At 34.4% G+C, this 22,706-nt stretch overlaps 1 protein-coding gene across 2 annotated transcripts in view; it reads left to right on the forward strand.

Moving 5' to 3' along the window:
- Positions 1-22,706, forward strand: part of trol (terribly reduced optic lobes) — a 602,293-nt gene that overhangs the window by 238,865 nt on the left and 340,722 nt on the right. For both annotated transcript variants that reach the window (XM_085947167.1, XM_085947174.1), the window contains exons 9-10: positions 143-1,201; positions 3,169-3,285. In XM_085947167.1, coding sequence (XP_085803293.1) covers positions 143-1,201; positions 3,169-3,285 — 1,176 coding nt within the window. The remainder of the gene's footprint in view (positions 1-142; positions 1,202-3,168; positions 3,286-22,706) is intronic.

The following is a 22,706-nucleotide window of genomic DNA, read 5'->3' on the forward strand; positions in this document are numbered from 1 at the left end:
ACCAGGTTATTGTTTTTATATATTATGTAGTTATAGGTATTTTAAATTTGATACTTACCTTTGCCGACTTTTTAGATTGCTAGTAGAATTATAATTATAATGGGTGTGAATAACATCTTCGAAATAACTCTTGTCTCGCTAGGTGTGACACATAGAACCATGTCTGGCTTAGACGAGTTCATCCCAGTTCCCCCGGAAGTCAACATTCCGAATTATGATGAGTCAACAGATTATGACAGGTCAGGTACTGAATACCCCGGAGGTGACAACAGTGCAACATCAGTTCCCATTATTGATGAAAACACAGAACAACCAGATGAGAGGCCCGAATACCCACCAAGGCAACCATATCCCAATGAATATGACGAAAGACGAGATTCACGACCCGACCAAGAAAGACCTGAACCGATTCCAGAACATGATAGGCAATCGAGACCTAGGCCTGAATCGAGACCTGAATATGAAAGACCAGAATCCAGACCCGAATATGAAAGGCCAGAATCAAGACCTGACTATGATCACCCTGAATCACGACCTGACTACGAAAGGCCAGAATCACGTACCGAATATGACAGGCCAGAATCGAGACCTGACTACGAAAGGCCAGAGTCACGACCTGATTATGAAAGACCAGAATCCAGACCCGAATATGAAAGGCCAGAATCAAGACCCGACTATGAACGCCCTGAATCACGACCTGATTACGAAAGACCAGAATCACGTACCGAATATGACAGACCGGAATCGAGACCTGACTATGAACGTCCTGAATCACAACCTGACTACGAAAGGCCAGAGTCACGACCTGAATATGGAAGACCAGAATCCAGACCTGATTATGAACGTCCTGACTATGAAAACCCAGAGTCACGAACTGAATATGACTACGAAAGGCCAGAGACACAAACTGAATATGAACGTCCTGAATCCCGACCAGACTACGAAAGGCCTGAATCGCGCCCAGAATATGAAAGGCCGGGATCAAGACCTGATTATGAAAGGCCAGAATCAGGACGAGACCCAGAATCAGCAACTGACTCGACAGATGAAGACAGACGACCAGAGCCAACCCGTTGCAGAGCAGATGACCAACAAAGATGTGGAGATACCTCCTCCTATTATTGCAGTCAACAAATGTGCGACGGAATCTATGACTGTCCTTATGGTGAAGACGAAGTGGACTGCCCGCCAACTGATTCAGGTCAAAGGATTTCTCTCTTCTTTGATTGCGATTGCATTGACCTCACCATCACCTCCGTCATCGCTTGTGAATCTGCCCATTAATTACTTCTACTTCCATGATCTATACAAACCATATGTCATATGCGCCAATCATTGACCTCGACATTATCACTAATCATTGCTTTCTTTATGCCGAATATCTCATCACAATTTCTTTCAGGACTACACACCATTTTGCTGTCTTTTTAATTAATATTTTGTTTTTGCTATTTGGATTTGGATTTGTCTTGAGCTTTGTCTTTTTGTTTTTTTTGTCATGTAACCACTACTTTTTGAAAAACTTTCTATATAACCATTTCTTCAGGTTACTAATTTTTTCGTTGTGCATATTTTGTTTTCAATGCTCTTTCCAATTTTTCGAAATATTTTATCAATTTATTATCGGTAACATTATAATATATGAAGAACTTGAAAAAAATACTCGCTAATATAATTTAACCTAAACTAATTATCATCGACTGTCATAAAAAAGGATACCATTTCTTTAATTCACATTCACAACTAACTCTGATTGTTAAGACAAATGGATAATGATACTAGGAACATCTTTCGAAAAAATACAAAGCATGCATCTAATATTGATATGAGTATATTTGAAAAAAATATTAAAAATTAAAATAAATTTCACTGATAAACACATTAATAAAATAATTAATTATGTACGTATTCAAGATTAAAGAACATTTATTATTATTTTCAATCTGTTAAGAAAGGTATATAGGTACATATTGAACAAATTTAAATATAAATTTTATCAACATTGTATTCCAAAATTCCATCTTTCGTATTCTATTGCTAGATGTAGACTGCGCGCTCTCCTTACCCGATAATTTATGAAATAATACTAAATTATTTTAAAATCATATGGCCACCCTACGGCTTTCATATTAAAATGCGAATCCACTACCTACCAGAGACACCTAGTGGGAAAACACGAAGCTTACAGTTTGACTACATTTTTTGGATAATTTACAATAATTCTATGTACAGAGTGTATAAAGTTTAAATTATTTAAACTGTATTAATTAATACAGTTTAAATTGTAAATTATCAAAAAAATGTCTCAAATCGCAAGCTTCGTATTGTTCCACTTTTTTCTCTGGTAGGTAGAGGATTATGTATCTACGCAAAAATACGTCGAGTCGGTTGTTGAATATTGCCATCTATTGACAAACTCATGACATGGTTAAGAACTTGGGTTAAAACATATATAACTTTTAATAAATAATCATAGGTTCGCACATATAGAAATATTAAAAAATTATATTTATTCTTCTAAAATATATGTGAAATGTAATTGATTACATAGGTACATAATTGATAAATCAATAAAAAAAAACACTTTGAAGGGATAAATGAAGATTTTTTTAGTTTTAAAGGGGAGCATTAAGTACTAGCGACAAAGCAGTACCTAGCGACAGAATACGAAGCATGCAATTTTCTAATATCAGCATAATAACATCATAGACAATCAGCATAATGATAAATATTTTTTTAATTCTTGTCGATGAATATAATTATAAAAGAACTAATACTTTTAATAAATGTACCTACCTATTTCATATTTAATTTTAAATCGAATGGAGTTTGCTTCACACATATTTTAGAACAATAACTTATTGATGTTTATTTTCTTATAATTTATGGTCTTTTTAAAGTGTGATATTACTATATCACTAGGTAACTTATTTGTGATTTTAGATAATAGTGTTTTTTATATAATATCTTTCGTATTTTCTCGTTAGATGCAATCAGTAAGTCCACAGAAGTATAATATTATCATTCCCCGTTTTTAGTTACAAAATACCAAGATTTTTGCTAATTGGTTGTTGGGATGCAAAAATATACGGCTTTGCTAACAAAATAACATTTTTTTAATATTTAGGGTGTGTTTCTTCGCTATATCGTTAATTGTGCTGTCAACAGAGTGTACCTCGGACGACTTCTCTTGTGACGGAAGAAGGTGTGTTTCTTTGGAGAGGAGGTGCGATGGAGTTCCCGACTGCACAGATGGCGCTGACGAACGTGATTGCAGCTTAGATAGTAAGTAGTTTTTTTTTGTTTTATAATAACATTATTGTCTATTTTTTTTATTTTATTACCAAATATGTTTAGTAATTATTTTATTACCCTTTGCTTACCCAGTTACGGTCTATGCGTGTTTTTTTTAAATCAATTAGGTGAATCGAGCCGCTTCAATATTGTGAATTGTGACTATACCGAAATTTAATTCAATACAATAATATATTATTAAAAAAGATTTCATGTACATAATATACACTTTTTTTTATAAAAATCGATGATTTTTTTTAATGAAAATAATATCAAAACAAAAATCTTTTCAATACTAAACTTATGTTCATCGGAGAAAATTATTTAATGGTAAAATTAAATGAATTTATATAGAAAAATTTTATTTTAATTGTGAACTTAACTTTGACTATTTTTCTTTTTAATGATTTTAGATACCTACTTAGATACAAAAAAAAATACCGCAAATTGTTAGCTTCCTATTTTTCCGCTAGGTGCCTCTGGTAGCTGCAATATTCACCTTATTTTTAGATAATAATATGAATAATAATATGTATGTATAGATTATTCTCTTCTTCTCGGTCGTTCCCTCGTGGCTAAGGATCGTGACCACTTTGAAATTCCGTCATAATCTGAGCGACCGAGACTTTCCACCCCTTTCGGTCCTCTGCTTCAATAAGAGCTGAGTAAATTTCTTTACCTGGTTGCTCCAGCGCGAATTATCAATTTTTCTTCATTTTGTGCTATATTTGCTATCGGACGCCGGCGATGAGTTCGGCCATTTTCTCCAGTCTTTCACTGCTTTAAATAGGGATGGAGGGTGGAGTTCAAACCAGTCTAAGATTTGTTAGCCAGGACATTCTTCTTATATCGTTAAAATACCAATAAACTGTCTCAAATTACATGCTTTGCATTTTTCCGGAAGGTTTCTTTGGTAAGACGCTTACAACAGAAAAACACCAAAATGTAAAACCATCAATAATCGAATTTTGCGGATTGTGATCTTTTTTCACGCAATCAATGTGTGATTGTAAGGGTTGGTAAATATTGATAATGTACGCAACATTTGCATCGATGGAAAGCACCTTCCTTATGGCGTCGTCTGTTGACATTATATTTGTCTCTTCTGAATCCTTATTTATTATTAATTGAAAGAGGTGCCGTTTCTGCCAGGTAGGTCCCAATCATGATCCATAAAAGCTTCTCCTTTTTGCTGAGACTCAGAAAGAGTGTTAGAAGGTGGAAGGCTTTGGGGCCCAATGTGGTACGACTGCCGGCTTTGGGGATTACCTTAAGTAACCCAGAGCCTCGGGGAACGTGGCGCTTTTGTTACAGCAGAATACAACATAAACAAAATTAATTGAAAAGATCAGTGTTTTCTCACAGTGGCGAACTAAATAAATGAAGACAAGCAATTTTAGGTTGCATGTCAATTGTACGTAAAACATTTCACCGTGGCACAGTTCGCCGTGAGCTTTCTTATCGGAAAGAGATGACCGTACCGTACACTATACTGTCTCCAATTTTATTAGATTCAATATGAACATTAATTCAATTTTCATAGCTGATTTTGGCAAAATTCATGAATTGAAGTATTTAAAAAAAAGATATTTCAAAGGGCCCATACAGTAACGTCCCGTGGGGGTAGGCAGGTCATGCGTTGCATTTTTTTTTTTTTTTTTTTTTTTTTCGACCATGTCCGATCCTAATAGGATCATATGGGCCTCCACAGAGTAGAGGTTTGTATTAACAGATTTTGTTTTTTTACGAGAAATGGATGTCAGCCACTTGCTCAACCTATTAGGTCCATACCCTGACTCACACACAAATTGAAAAACAATATGTGTACTTGCCAGACCCAGGATTCGAACCTGAGACCCACGGCATGATAGTCCAACGCTTAAGCCACGCGGTCACCGTAAGAGCGGCATATTATAAAAGGCGGCGAATGAAGGAACGAATACAACCAATATGACTTTTGAAAGCAGTGACGGTTTTCCGGAAAGCAAACGTTGCTGTCGCATCATTAAAAAATATGGACATCTCGGTTTAAAAAAATAATCGGAAGCATAAAAAATCTTGGCAGCGTAACTATTATTGTATTGTAAAAATCAATGTAATACATATTTTAATGTCGGTTTACCACACGGGCATTTTTCGAGGGTGCCTCCAAACCTGTTAGCGCCACTAACCTCCACGTACCTAAAACTATCAGTGTTTGAGAGAAAGTTTTGTGGAAAATTCTTTAATTATCAGTAGATGGTAAAGATTTGTGGTGTATTCGTATGTTTAAGATTGCCGAAGATAAATAATAAAATAGGTAATAATGTAGGGCATGGCCATGGGGAGGGGCTGACAGGGCCCTAGCCTGAGGGCCTGGGCTCAGGAGGGGCCCGGCGAGGCGAGTCGACCAGATAAGGGAGATGAACACACATCACAAATTTGTTTCACTAGTAAAACGCTATTTTCCTTCAATAATATTATTATTTTAAATTATGTGGTTGTTCGATACAATTTTTAATTGCGTATCAATACTCGACAACTCCATAATTCTAATAGATGTATTAAAATACACTTACAAAAAAAACTAAATATACAGATCAATTTTACCGCATACCTACACCATTTGGAAAGCGCTACTATAGAGCGTCACACAGCCTTTATACCAAGCGATAGGTAAGCGGGCCCGTCAAAGATCCTAGCCTGGGGGCCCGTTTCAGGATGTGGGGGCGATGCTGTAGGTACCTAAGGAATATGCAGATAATTTTAAAGTAAAAATTAAAGCGGACAGCATTCGAAGCCTACTTCAGGGCGGCACTTTGCCTAGTGACGTCACTGAGTCCATATTATTTAGATTACCTACGATTACAGATAATCGATCTATATACAAGAATTGAACATAATTTAATGAAATTTCATTATCCTTTTCAAATTTTTAACAGTCTGCTCATATATTCCCAATACGAGAATTTTTTAATAATAATCCGGAGTTTATAATATTGAAGATGACGTGTGTGAAGATGATTCTCATATGTCGTATGAAATACGGCGTAGGGCTGCGCAGTATTTATAGGTCTTACCGTTTTTTAACCGGTAAATCGGGTAAACGATTATAATTTCTTATAAGTGAATAGATAATTGAGTGTTCTTCAAACTATTTCGTTTCATGGCGCCTTTCATGCAGACTGTTTTATCATGGAGGGTGCAATAATTTTTTTTAAGTACCTATATGAAGAGAAAAACCACTAAACTATGGTGCACACACATAAATATATATTTACAAAATTTCGCCACAGGTTACTTTTTCGAAAACGTTTATAATAAAAATGTCGAAGTATGACTTTATAATAGTGAAAGAAATATGATAAAATCATAAAAGGGTGCATTTTTTCCCCTTTTTCGCGTAAATTTAAAAAAATCATTGGTATATCTTACCTTACCTTTGCATTATTAAGTATATTTAGTATCAAGTTTATGTACATAATATAATGGTTACATGTAAATTCTACGTATTACATTTTGCCGTAGCACAGTTTACCATGAGTTATTTTAACGGAAAGAAATAATTCCCGTATACCATTTCGATAAAAAAACCCCGTTGTTCGTGGAACATTGCAGACAGGTTTTATTAGATTTTATTAGATTCAGTAAGAACATTATTTTGATATTGATGCTTGTTTGATAATATCAATAATAGTAATTATAATCAGATATTTGAAAGGCACGCCTTGATACAAGAACCTACCAGAATTTTACATAAATTATAGTTTATACGATATTATGATTTCCCTTGTATTCCAGTGGTTTTTACGTATTTTTAAGTGGTTTATTTAGGTGAGGAATTGATTTCGTTATTTTATGCGGTCATCTATTTCTGATAGAACATGTCACGAAGAACTATGTTACGGCAACCTGAATACGTACAAGGACACGAAAAAATAATAATACACCAGTTATTTGTGACATGTGTTGGTGATGTTTTTCACCAAACAGATTCTCAAATCGTAGGATAAAATTAAAGGATAATTAATTCAACTTCTTTACTTCAACTTCAATAAAACTTCATGAAGAGATTCTTAGAATATATTATCATTGGTTTAATTTCTGGCTGTGGTTGATATTATTTTAAAGAGTCAATTCTTCACGTTACGCGAACAATGTACGTACATATACGCAATATACGTGTATATGAACAAACAGTTATATATTTTAAAGAGTCAATTCTTCACGTTACGCGAACAAATAGTTATATCTTATAAATTCTGTGTATATGAACAAATGGTTATATATTTTAAATTCTGTGTATATAACACGATATAAGAATAAAAAAAATAATACATTGTTAATACGTATGTTATATGGATAAACGTTAATGACAGCTGATTCTCTAAGCTCCCATATAAAGATAACCAAACCATACTATGAATAAATTTACAACGCTCATAAACCATACTAGAATACTGAATAATTATTCAAAATACGTATTCCGTATACGTATTCATTTTCCGACTCAAAATAAAATTGCCAGCCCTAGTTTTTTTGATAACCGGTTTTGTATCGCGCGGGTCGTCGGCGCAAGGGGGGCAATGTGGGGGCGTCGCCGTCACAATGCCGAGTGGCGGAAAAGCGGCTCTAATCGAGTGACAAAGCGTCGAGAGCGCCGCGGCGCTTACCCCTGCCCACTTGTGACTTACCCCGTCAACACACCCCATCTTCATCATACTACCCCTGTTTGTAAACACTTGACGTTTTTAAGGGAATATATCTGATTCCGATCCTACACGCACCTCTCCTCTACTAAACATTCTCAATACATTTTAGTGGAGTTTTTTTATTTTTAATTATGTCCTATGAGATGATGAGATTACGAGATATTTATCGAAACATAGGCATACTATTTGAATGTCAAGTATCAATCAGTCACGAGTCCGGACCGCCCTGAATTATAGATTTTTTTAAGGGGACAGTCCGTATTATTAAACATTATTATATTTGTGAGAATTGAAACAGAATGTGATTGAAAACTAGTTGCTAATAATATCAGTACAGGTAACGACCCCGTTCATCGCGGGGGATACGTTCTGGACTTGGTCACGATAAGAGAAATTTCGCGATCAACGGGGGGGGGATTCAATTGTTTGGCCTCTACGTTTATTGTGCAATATTAACACTTAATTTTCGCACGGGAACAGGTTCGGAGACATTATTTTCTAGGGACATATGCCAGTCCATTTCCTTCAGGTCTTCATTAGTTACGGCTATATTTCAGCTGGGGCACGGTCTAAACTCGTGACTACGCGACGCGAAGATTGTGCAAACGACGCGTGTAAAACAAAACATAATTTGTCATAAAAATTCAACATGCGTTCATTTAATGTTATGTTTATTGTTCTATTAGTAAAAATAGTAATATATTCATTGACATGTTTTCTTTTTCAAGTAAATAAATAACGTTTTTTAGTCATCTTTACACGATTTAAGAATTAATTCCCCCGACGCCATCACAAAACAAATTTACGTGTTCACAGCTCGATTATCGCTCTCCGATTGGCAATGAGTCCGAAATTTCGTCGCACCTATAATTGAAAATTATTTGCCGTTTCACTGAAGTATGTATGCTCTTAAGCGTTCACCGTTCAACATCTTCGATGCCTCCGGATATGGCTATAAGACTAATCTCTTCAATGCTATTTTGATCATTTTCATAATTGCGGTGAACTTCAACAATTTCACTGAACAACCTTTTCCAAACACCTTTCATACACGACTGGGTGGCTTCATTCCACGCTTCGTCGATGTTTCTGATAGCTTTCCTAATATTAAATTGTTTCTACCAAACCTGCATGGCATGTCTATCACCTCCATCAGTTTCTTCAATGAGTTGAGAGAATGAGAGTTAGACGATCCTTGGATGCTTTAAATCCAGAAGCAGTCCTCTATAAAAATAAACGTACATGTTGGCATTTGTTTTCAATAGAGTCCCGTCTCATCCTCATTAAAAATTAAATTTGGTGGATAATTTCCTCTTTCTGCAATTTCCAGTTTTAAAAAAAGATCGCGATAAAACGAATCCGCAGTCGCCGGGGTCGCGATGAGCTTACCTGTACTATCTTAGTACAATTCCTGTCCAAAAAATATACAAAGGCCTCCCTCAGTGTTTCTAAAAAATATAATTCGTTCAAAATCAAAACGGGCAGCTCTTTTCTCTCCTTTTAATTGCATTTTTCCCTTCGATCCAATAGACTTTTCGGACTAAAAAAAAATCCGCCCACAATCTATCGTCGAGAGCTTTTTTATTTAAATTTTCCTTCCAAAAGAAAAAATGATAGATTTCCTTGCGATTTATTTTTAATTCAGTGGCGGAACTAAATTCCGATGGATCCATTTTATTACCACGTTTTTCTTAGCTCGTATTCTTGTTTGTCCGGTGGTTGTTTATCCAGTAAAAATCTTGCAATCAATTTTTACTAACTTCCCGACTAGCTAGACATTTGAAACTTTTAGAATATATCAGAACACGATGCCAATGCATTCTTTTAATACTTTAAGCCATCTTTAAGTAGAATTGAATTCATTTTCAGTTAATTCTGTTTTGTATGAAAAGTTATTTCGGAAGAAATCCGTAAAAAGTAAAATACTATTATTGGTTGCTAAGGGGGTGGTCCTACCACCTAAATTATTTATATACACGTGCGTTACTATGGAAATCAATATGAAATGTCAAAATGACATTTCAGTATTATATATTTATTCAGTATTTCTATCGAGTACAAAAAAAGTATTTATTAATACATAGAATTGTCAAGATTATATGATTCAACAGAAAATTTAAAAACGTGGTATACAAAAAGTTCTCTTTATCTTGTAATTATTTAAAATAAAATTGATTAAAATCCATATATCTACTTCATCATAAGTATTACGGTTTGCTGAAAAATACATTGAGAGTAACTCGAAAACTACATTATATTGCAATAAAAATGCCCTACCAACGATTTCCAAACTAGGAGGCGCGGAGTGTTGCAAAGGGAGGCGCGAAAAGTTTAACACAAATGTAGCCACAGGTTTGCAGTTTGCTAATGCATAGTTTATAAAACGGCCGCTAGTTATAAACTACATAAAAAACAGTCCTATAAAAGGTTGCTTGCAAACCTTTCTGAAGGTATGAGGACTAATTTTATTATACCTCACTTCTATAGGTTCTGTTGTGAAGCGCTTTGGCTATCCCGTGAAAAAATAATATGAAAGGCTCAAATTTAATCATAATATTGAAATTTGAGGCAAATTTGTTTAGGAACGATATATGTTGTTAAACTTGTCTGTTTGATTCAAATTAAAAAAAAAATGAGTGAATAAATTAATGCAAGGACCGATGTATTCACTAATTAAAAAAAACAAAGTGATTTATAAAAAATGGAGCTTTGGAAATCAAAATTACAAAAAATAAGTCTGTCATGTTTTCACTTTTAAATGATTTGCCAGATACATTGAAGCAAACGAAAATATATCATTTCCTGAGCACTTGGTTAGATTGCTAATGTACTTTTCACATTATTTATTTATAAGATCTCGATTTTACAAAGTTCGCGTGCATATGACATCCATTTGTCAATGAACGATGATAAATTTGGATTGATAACTATTGAAAATGAAAAATTGATAGAATTATCATGCGATAATAATTCATTGAAACAAAAAATAATAATTTGTCCGGAAAAGCAATGCAAGTTGTAAGTAAAGTACTGCTACCATTCGTAACATCATATTGATGCGAAACCGGATTTTTTGCATTAGCTGCAATGAAATCCAAATATCGATCCCGTTTAGTAGAAAAAGAGCAATTAAACATGCAGATCCATCGCATAAAAAAACAAATTAATTTAAAAATTAATATAATTTAGTAAAACCTTGTTTATTTTTCTAATTTAGTTTTTTCATTTTTTGTATTAGTACATTTTTAACTATTAAAAAGGTGTCTGTACTATGAAATAAAGGGAGGGGGGGCGCCAACATTGGATTTTTTTTAAAAGGAGGCGTAGTAACATGGGAACTTAACTTGGGAAAACCGACCTTCTCACCTTTAATTTTCAAATTATGATAAAATGTATCTTACACCTTTCTTAAAATTAATGTGTTCCTATAACCCGAATTTATGAATTAATTAAACAACGTCCATGTAAACTCATCCTCATATTAGTGGAATTCCTATATCAATATCCGATTTGGTTGAAGAGAGCTACCTACGTATTAATTGCCCTCATAATTGTCAATATACAATAGCAAGTTAATTCTGCAGATTGGGAGAACAAACCGCTTACTGATTCACCCGAATTCTAAGATATTTATCAGGGACATACAAGTAAATAACCTAGCCACTAAATAATACATAGATTACATCGTGTCCGGAAACTTGTACGTATGCAGTTCGCCATATCACACTTCACCGTGAAATGTTGTATCGGAAATATATGGCCGTATATTAAAGACCGTCCAACCTATTTGGGTCGTATGGCACTGACATAATTATTAAAATTCATGTCTAAATAAACACGGTTCTTGTCGGTTTACACTTTACTTACAGGAAGCCAGCAGCAAACAAATTTTGAAAATAGGCGATATACTGGATTATTTGTTAGGTTAGGTTTTCATTATTTAATTCATTAATTTTGCTAAAATCAGCTACGAAAATTGAATTAGTGTTCATATTGAATTTAAAAAATTGGAGGCCGTATAGTATACGATCATCTCTTTCCGTTAGAAAGCTCACTGCGAACTGTGCCACTGTGAAATGTTTTACGTACAATATACATGTAACCACACAAAACAACATATACTATTATACAACAATAATTATATAATTTTCAACATTCTTAATTGATAACGTAATTAAATTTCGTCTTGATATAATTTTACAAGATTTATTTGCTTTGTAATTATTAATATATCTAGTAAATTCAGGGGTTCTTTAAAACCATTATTACACCCGTAACCTACTCGTAAAGTGTAATATAATAAAATATATACATTAACAAAGTTAGGTTATTGCTTATTTTAATATACTTAGTACCTGCGTAATAAATTAGACGAAGCTCATAAGAGTCATAAGACTCATAAGACTCATAAGGATACATGGGTAATAAAATTGAAATTAAGACATAAGCATCTCTGTACAATAAAGTGGTTGCTTAATTTCCCGCTTCTTTGGTTGGCAAATTAATTCGTGGAATTCGTGTACATACCTATACTTAACATATTTATTATTGTCACTGTATATTATGTAGGTAAAGCTATTTGGGTAGGTATACAATGTTTTGGTATGTTGCCAATTAGGTTAAGAGATTGCTATTATGTGCGTTTGCTTTTACATTCACCGACTTTCAACAACTTTGGCACAACAGACAATATTTATAATTTCCCTGCTTAGTCATCGAGGCAAAAATAAAACCAAAAACTGTGGGAGTAGGTATTAAAATTATATATTATTATATTGAATATTTATCTGAGCATGCTACAATCATTGTACTTCTAGTTAGTTATAGCTGTAATCATGGCTCCCACAAGGGGGGGGGGGGGGGGGCTGACAGGGCTCTAGCCTGGGGGCCCAGCGTGGTAGATCGACCAGCCAAGTGAGATAAACACAACACAAAATTGCACTAATATTAAAAAATGTCGCCTGCGGTGCTGTTTCAGTTCCAACATATTGTTATAATAATATATTGTTGTGCGATGCAATTTTTGATTATTGTCGATATTCGACAAGTCTATAATTTGTGCATAGCAACGCAAAAGTGGGCGTATTCAAACTACAACAAATCGCTAAAAATACCCTTAATTTTTCCTAAAACACCATTTGGAATATGCAACTGTAGATCATCACATTGCCTTTAACCTTAGCGATAGGTAGGGGGGCCGCCAAAGTTCCTAGCCTGGGGGCCCGCTTCGGGATGTAGGGGCCATGGTTGTAATTGTAATTGTAGCTATAGGTAAGATATTCATACCTTCCTAATTTTTATTGTCATACTTCATATTATATTATGTCGTGTCCTGAAACTCGTACGTATGCAGTACGCCGTATCACACTTCACCGTGAAATGTTGTATCGGAAATATATGGCCGTATATTAAAGACCGTCCAACCTATTTGGGTCGTATGGCACTGACATAATTATTAAAATTCATGTCTAAATAAACACGGTTCTTGTCGGTTTACACTTTACTTACAGGAAGCCAGCAGCAAACAAATTTTGAAAATAGGCGATATACTGGATTATTTGTTAGGTTAGGTTTTCATTATTTAATTCATTAATTTTGCTAAAATCAGCTACGAAAATTGAATTAGTGTTCATATTGAATTTAAAAAATTGGATACCGTATAGTATACGGTCATCCCTTTCCGATAGAAAACTCATGGCGAACTGTGCCACGGTGAAATGTTTTACGTACAATCTACATCAATTGAATTATTTTATCAAATATTTTATATTACAACATTTAAAGTTTTTGTATTAATATAATAACTTATCGGCTTCATGGAAAATACAGTATAAAACAATATTGTTTAGCGAATACAAACAGCCGAATACTTAGATGTCTTGCAATTCTATATATTAATTACTTGTTACAGTATAGGTCAGAAAAATGGCGATAAAATATCATTTCAATTACGAGAGTAGCTTTGTTATAGTTATCAAAATGCCAAATAAATTATTATAGATACTACAAAAATACTGGAAGAAACAAATAAAAGCTCTTTGAAGTGTGTCTCAAAAGAATTTTGCGGAAGTATCGAGGGACTACGTTCTCTCAGACGCAGGTACTAAGGGTGGAGGTAGGCTGTTAAGATCCGTCATAAAAAGTGCACATTAAGCTTTAAAAGTCATACGTTTTTATTGAACTAAGACTACAATTTACAGATGTTATTGGCTAGTTTTTAAAAATCAATTAAACCTTGCCCAACCAAACCACAATAGTTTTGGTATATTTTGGGCGATACGACGAAATTGTGCACATTTTTTCATTAATATCTATTTATTTGTTTTCATTGGATTAAGAATACATAATATTACACACATTGTTGGTTTATTTTTTAAGATTCATTAAGCCTTGCCTAAACCAAACTATAATAGATAAAAATATTATTCTATCTATAAAAGATTCTAAGTTAAAAAAGACAAAAACTTACCAACACCATCTGTAAATTGTAGCCTTTTTTCAATGTACCTAAATAAATACGTAATGACTGACTAAGTTTAGTGTGGAGTATTTATGGCGGATCTTAACAGCCTACCTCCACCCTTCGCCACTGCGTTTGAGGCAACGTGACGGATGATACAAATCTATTAAAACCTTCAGCAATGCGGACAGCGGAATGCAAATATTGCTACAGAGATAGAGTGGAGAGGGAGACTTTTGAATGAAGTCATGATCCTCAGAAATGTCAAAATGAAAGTACGTAAAATCATGTTAAACTATGGATTAAAATTGTTTTTATCTTAACGATCGATTTGGTCATAATGCGTGGTAATTACTTTGGTAGGTCAAAACATGACATAAGGTGATTGTCTCAACTCGTTGGAATTTGTTACGGGGTCATCACGTTGGAAAGCTGCATACTAACATACCTAAGGTATTAATTATTATCCACACAAAAAGATAACAATATAGCCGACATCACCGGAATATGTCCAAATATCAATGTATTGTATTAAAGTTACTATAGTTTCGATAATATATTTGGATGTTTGTTTGTACCGTCGTGTCGGTTTTTCTTTTTACAAATCCACACGCGCAGTCGGATTTCGACAAATTTTGGAGGATAGACGGAGGCCGACGAGCCGGAATTAAACTGAGAAGGTACCAATCAGGGTTGCAATCCCACAATCCCGAACCCCGAATTCGGAATTAGTTTTCACGTGATTTTCACTTGAAATAATCTATTTTTGTCAACTAAAAAAGAGTTACATTAAGAGCGTACTTCAGTGAAACGGCAAATAATTTTCAACAATAGTCGATTTATTTTGTCATGGCGTCGGATGAATATATTCTTAAATCGTGTAAAGATGACCAAAAAACTTTACGTATGTACTTGAAAAAGAAAACATGTCGATGAATGTAACTATTATTATTAGTAATATAACAATAAATATAACATAAAATGGACGCATGTTGAATTTTTATGACAAATTATATTTCGTTCGGCACATGTCATTTGCACAATCCGCGCATCGCCTAGGCACGATCTTTTGAGACCATGCCTCAACTGAAGAGCCTTAAGATAATTGCTGGTTTTTACTTCTTAGTTCTTAACCGGACACGGTGGCTTCATGTCCAGAAATTTGTGAAATTTTGTATCAGAAATATAATTGACCGTCCAACCTCTTTGGATCGTATAGTACTGACATACAATTAATGTCTAAATAAAACACGATTCTTGTCGGTTTACACTTTACAGGAAGCCAGCAGGAAACATTTTTTTTAAATAGCCGATATACTGGATTATTTGTTAGGTTGGGTTTCCATTCTTGAAGTCATGAATTTTGCCAAAATCAGCTATGAAAATTGAATTAATATTAATTTTGAATCCAATAAAATTGGAGACCGTATAGTATACGGTCATCTCTTTCCGATAAGAAAGGTCACGGCGAACTGTGCCACGATTAAATGTTTTACGTACATTGTACAATCATGTAACCCGGTGATTTTGCCTCCAAGCTCTGTCAGCTTGGTCTAATAGAATCTCCGACTTGCTTATGTGGCGAATTGCATGATGCCGATCACATCCTCTGTGAGTGTCCCCATATGTCGGTTGAAAGGGAAGAGCTTCTCAAGTCGGTCCGACCTTCAGTTGGACCGGTCGGCCATTGCAACTTGTTTCAATTTCAATTTTTAATTTTAATTTATTTTACATATTGTGGACATTACAAATTATAAGTTTAAGACGTTCACAACATGACATTTAGAAACAAATAAATATTATTAAAAAAGTATTATGTAATATTGTAATTATGCAATATTAAGTTATTCTATAGTATAAATGTGTAAATACAAAAAATATGAAGTATATTGTCATATTAAGATTTTTGACAGGGGATTTTGGAAGGATGGGATGGGGATGTAGGATAGGGATAAGCATGAGACTCGGGGAAATAGGAGGCAGGGTCGTGGATGGTTTGACAATTACCTCTAGGACCTCAGTTACCTGTCCGGTTACTATACTCATTCGTTGGATGTTCCTGTATAATAATAAAGTACATAAAGATGGAATAAATATAAATATCTCGGATTGAGCGCCACTCTATGTTGATGCATAGAGACAATAGTGATAAGGAAAATTAAATGAAAAGCAAGTAGAGAAATTTCAACAATTGTATAATTAATAAATGAGATAACTTGCGGGCTGCAGTGTATAATTACACAAGTGAATCACGAGCACCTAATGCGATATAATATTTAAACAAATTAGAACAAAAACCCAAAAGCTAATTCGAAACAAAGACTAATTCGGTGGACCGTAACATAAAAGAACAATAAATACCAATTACACAAAAGGCTCTTCAGCCTCTTCGCTGCCCTCGATTCCTTCCAGGACGGAATCGAGGAGTGCGTCTTCAAACGTGTGGGGACCGTGGAGTTCCTCCGATCTCCTGGCGTGGGGGGGACGTCCTTCGGATGGCCATCGTCCTCGTCTCCAAAACGTCAGGAAATCGAAAGCCCTGTGCCCCCGGGTCCGAGGCTCGGAACTGGCCAAGACGTCTGCTTCCTTCGAACGATTAAGACTGAGAGAGATCGACTCCTGCTTCACCTTCGTGTAAAAAGCCCGCTATCTCGTATAGCGCCGGAAATAGTGTCACGAACTCCGTACAAACTATCCCGTGCGCAGGCGTGATCCGGTCGTACTTTTGCGTAGTGTTGCCCTCGTAAAGACTTCCTTGGCTTAGTGTGTTATGTTATAAAATAACATGACAATATAGGTACAAGGAAGTACACCGGATGAGTTAAGCAGACCCTATTTTAAGAATTTATAAAATAACGTCCACCTATACTCATTCTCACGTAGATGGAATATATCAACATCCGAAGCAATTTGGTTGAACAGAGTTATTGCTCTACCAATTGGCATCACCAATGGCAGGTTAGTTCTGCTCCTCGGGCGAACAAACAACTGATGCTCCCGATTTCTAAGATAGTTATCAGGGACACACAAGTCAATATTACCAAGAATGGCAGAGTTCTCATTCACACCACGTATTAGTCGAAAAAAATACGTGGCCAAATATTGATATCTTCTAGCACTTAAACTACAGTATGTTAGCATACCTAAGAGAAAGTCAGTTGGATAAAGCCACGGATAGTATCCATATAACCTCAAATAAAGGAGTCTCAAAAATTTCTTTTGAACTCGCTCCACCATAAGGTCATATTTCAACTGAGCGGGGCCCAAACAATCGACCCACTCTCAAGCCGGCTTCTCACTAAGGAATTATAAAGAATTTTTAATACAGTAACATCCGAAAAGACCCGGGAAGTACGCAAGACGAAGCCCAACATTTGTAGCGCCTTTTTACAAATGATAGCTATATGACCACTAAATGACAGCTTACTGTCAAACGTAATGCCAAGACGAAAATACGAAGGAAAATTTCTCAGCTTTTAAAAAGTTTGCGGCAAATTACGGCGAGCGAGAAGGTCTTTTCTCATCGAGAATTGACCGTAATAATATTAAAAGTAGGGATCACGCACACTCTAGTGCACGTCAACTAAGATCTTGGGAAGTTGCTCCAGGGACACTTTCGGCACAATTTTGAAAAGCGCATTACGTTCGTTAGGCCACAGTATACGCCTGCATAACGGGTGTGGAGACGTGACGGGCGGTGGATGGAAAAGCAAGTTTTGCACTAAATCAATAAAATATATAAGTACTTACTATTTAACGTGTATCCACGTACATAATTTGTAATAAGTCTCATGGATTGTTTTTTTTTGTTTTTTTTTTTAAATCAATACCGATTTTATGGATGGTTATTATTTTTTGGGTGAGTGAGATTCGAACTCAAATTTTTTGCAAGGCAAATGAAAGAACGCCATTCGGTCCAAATTTTCTCAAGATTTTTTTCTAATGTATTCTGACACTTTTCAAGATTATCTATTTTTTTAAACCTCACATTCCCAAATTTTGTGTGGGTATAAAAAAATCTTATTGTCGTTCTGAGCTGACAACATAAATAAGTCAAATATTTTATAATTAACAACAAAAAATAATGAAATTTTGTAGATACGTCTACCAATTCAAGTATTGAAGAATTATAAAATAATATAAATAATTGTAAGAATTGATATAGGTACCCAGCTATTTTTTTTTTTTAATTTATTTAATAATTATTATTATCAAGTGGTATAAATAGAAATCTTACAGGTACTTTTTTCGTTTGCGCCTTTCTTAGCGTGGTGTTTCTAGTTAATTCTTTCTTTTCTTCTTTCGACCATGTCCGATCCTAATGGGGTCATATGGGCCTCCACAGAGTAGAGGTTTGTATTAACAGATTTTTGTTTTTTACGAGAAATTGATATCAGCCACTTGCTCAACCTATTAGGTCCTTACCCTGACAGACACAAAGTTAAAAAACAATATGTGTACTTGCCAGACCCAGTATTCGAACCTGGGACCCACGGCGTTATAGTCCAATGCTTAAGCCGCACGGCCACCGTAGGTGTAGTTAATTAATTATTGAATGTAAATTAATACTAACTAAATTAGGCCCTGTGAATACCTTTAGGATTAGCATACTTTTCTTCACGAGAAATAATTGTTAGCCACTGGCGCTGAATCGACACAGAATGAACACACATTTAAAAACACGACATGTATTTTTTGCCAGCCGCTGTTATCGGCAACCCACAGTTTCATTTTTGCGTCAATTATCTACCCACTGTGACTGTGACCTGTTTGATCGCTTTCCTCCTTGATTCGCCATGTCTTGACTAGCGTTGCCAACATAGCATTTTTCTTGAGAGATCTAGCATTTTTTAATATAGGTACCTACTTACATCTAACTTGCAAAATACGCATCTGGCGTATAGTGTTTAATGTAGCGTTTTCGACAACGCAAAATTTCTCATTAAAAAGCTAGAATATTACACTAATTTCCTTGAAAATCAGCATATTATGTTGACGTAATATTTTACTAATATATTAAATTAATGTAACATAATATAATACGATTATTAGGTAGTGGTTGCCAAATTCTGTACCTGAATATGACTTTAGTTGCGTAATAATTAATTATTCTTCAATATATTTTGTTCTTACAAAACAATGTTAAAATAATATCACTTGTTTTTTTTTAAATTAAATTGTCATTGTATTTTCTTAAATTATCCGGCATATTATTGTCAATGGCAGTTGGAAACACTGGTCTATCATAAATAATAATATAATAACCATATTCATTAATCTTTCTGCATCGTGTGAGGCCTGGCCTGTCTTATTCAATAACAATCTGGATTCTCTTTAATATTAATAATTATATTTAAATGTTTAATATTATACTTACAGATATAGGCGTTTTCATTAAGTAATGATTATTATTCTGATCGATAATTACTTTCTTATCTTTATTAATTAGATTTTTTGCCAACAGGATCAATGCCTTATGATTTGTTGAAATTAATAAATTATTATACTGATTACAACATACATAATATTAATATCAAGTTGTACCTACTACTTATATCATAATATGTAGATATTTATAATTGAGTTGCCCAGGTACAAAACCTGCTATCTACATAATTTTTCGATTTTGAGGTTTTGATACCCCTGGATTCTACTCGTCTCAGGCCAAACACATATGAGACGAGCTGCTAACCACTGCATAAACCTGCAAAAAATTATGTTTGAAAAATCCAGTCGGTTGCAAAACCTGCTATATTTCTGATGATCTCGGTTGCAGTTAGGGTGCAAAACCTGTCATATTCAGATTGTAAACCATAATATTTAAGTATTTATTTTAAAGCCTGATTACAAAATGCTTTTGTGTACCAACGAAAGATATATATTTTTAAATTTTCTAAATAAAAGCATAATGATATCTTGCCTGGAAGTGTCAAAAACAGTTTTTATCATTTTGCCAAAAATCTGTTCAAACCAGAGCGTTAGAGCTAGTTGCTTCGCTCCAGCTCCGCTCCGGGACCTAATACTTGCTCCGGCTCCGCTGCGGGGTCTGCTCCGCTCCAAGTAAAAGTTTTAATAAGTATTATATGTATACAAAATAAATGTTCAAAAAATAACTAGTTTTGAAATAATCTTCATTTTCATTGTTAATTATTCTATTAAACAAAACCGACAGCAAATCGTCTCTCATTATTTGCCTCTTCTGTCAAAAGGTTAGGTTATTTATCACTCGGCAGTGTTGCCATGTTTCAAATAATTCCAGTGTTGTAAAGTGTCAAAATTATTTTCATTGGATTTTAGGACGAATGTTTAATAATAAAAAAAAACATCCGGAGCAGTGGAGTACTACAAATTTTTGGTGCTTCGATTCCACTCCTGCTCCGGGTAATTGCTCCAGTGCTCCGAGCTCCGCTCCAATGCTCTGGTTCAAACACGTTTAGCAGGCTTTGCATCTGGACGTCTCAATTATAACTTAAACCCGTCATGGGTGGCAAAAAACTCACAGCCTCTAGATAAATTAAATTATTGTTTGTAAAGTATAATAATATGCATATGTTTGTTTTTATTAGTAAGTGATATTCATTGCTACGGCTCTTGGTTCATTAACTGTGATAATAAATTATCTGTTTGTTCAACAATTGATTTTGCTAGAAGAGCGATCACTAATAATAACATCCAATTTAGTTGTATCAAAAAACGAATAAAAAAATAAAGTTGAGAAAAAAAATACTCCATCAGCAATACCAATTTATGGTTATTCTTGCCAGATCTAACATTTTTAATTTAGTATTTAGCCTAGAAAATATGAATCTGGTGAATGGCGTTAAATTTAATGATTCTCATAAAAATAATTACAAGATAAAAAGAACTTTTTATACCTATACCACGTTTTTTTTAATTTTCCGTTGAATCATTTAAACTTGACAATTCTATATATTAATAAAAACTTTTTATTGTACTTGATAGAAATACTGAATAAATATTATAGAATACTTACAGAAATGTCATTTTGATATTTCATATTGATTTCCATAGTAACGCACGTATATATTAATAATTTAGTTGCTAGGACCCACTTAGCAACCAATAATAGTGAGTACTAAATATTACTTTAAACGAATTTTTTCCGAAACATACAAAACAGAATTAACTGAAAATGAATTCAATTCTGCTTAAAGATGGCCAAAAGTGTTAAAAGAATGCATTGTCGTCGTGTTCTGATGTATTTTAAAAGTTTCAAATGTTTAGCTAGTTGGGAAGATAGTTAAAAATCTTGGACAAACAAGAAAAAAAAATTAATGCACAAGAAAAAATCTGTACCGGACAAACAAGAATACGAGCTAATAAAAACGTGGTAGAAACTACAAAGTTGCACGATATTAGCTTGACAAACAACATCTATGAGGCTCTTGTTACCCATTCAACAGGGAGAATTAAAGAATGCACACACATTCTTTGGGACTGTCCTAAAATGTGTATGGAAAGGTAGAGCAGCTCAAGTCGGTCCAACCAGCTGTTGGGCCCATCAGACCGCCCGATATGGTCGCCACAAAGGCCAATTTGGTTGCATTTAGAAAATTTCATATTGCCAACGATCTCGTCACTTAGATTGTTTGACAGTTTTGTATTAGCTTTTGTTACTTACCACAATTTTTAATTATGCCTCTACGTGCTCTTCTCTCCCATGGGTAGAATATACATTGTATAACTTTGCACTTTTTTGCACTCTTTTGCACTTTTTACTACAATGATACGCGTCTTTGCCTGATTACCTCGCAAAAACGAGATCAAATGATATTCACATTAATATAATATGTAGTAATAAATGAATAACTAGATTAACTAGATAATATATAAGTTAAAAAAATATGTTTGAAATATATTACGTCATTTTCACCCTAGAGCCTGAGTGCAAAATTATGAAACGTATACTCTACTCTTAACTTTACTTAAAGTCATGTAAATTCAATCAAAGCACATTTGAGTGCATGGAGACCGCAGTCTTGGGTAACTGCTCCTGAGACATTTCCAGTCATAAAAAAGATACTTCACATCAAACGAAGGGTCCCGTAATACGCCCGATTGCGGGGCGATGTGGTTTTGTGGGGGCATTAACTTCATTGACAAACAACATGCTACCCTTTTGTAACTAAAACCGATTCTATTCTGTACACATGACTGCTTTCGGCCGCTAGCTAGTGTAGGAAAGTATCCAAGTATTAGAATACTTATTGTAATTGTTAATTATTGTAATTGTTACAATA

This window comes from Rhyacophila brunnea, unplaced genomic scaffold, assembly GCF_057557595.1.
Source record: "Rhyacophila brunnea isolate RB1 unplaced genomic scaffold, BYU_Rbru_1.0 scaffold_1, whole genome shotgun sequence".
In the NCBI taxonomy this organism is placed as follows: domain Eukaryota; kingdom Metazoa; phylum Arthropoda; class Insecta; order Trichoptera; family Rhyacophilidae; genus Rhyacophila; species Rhyacophila brunnea.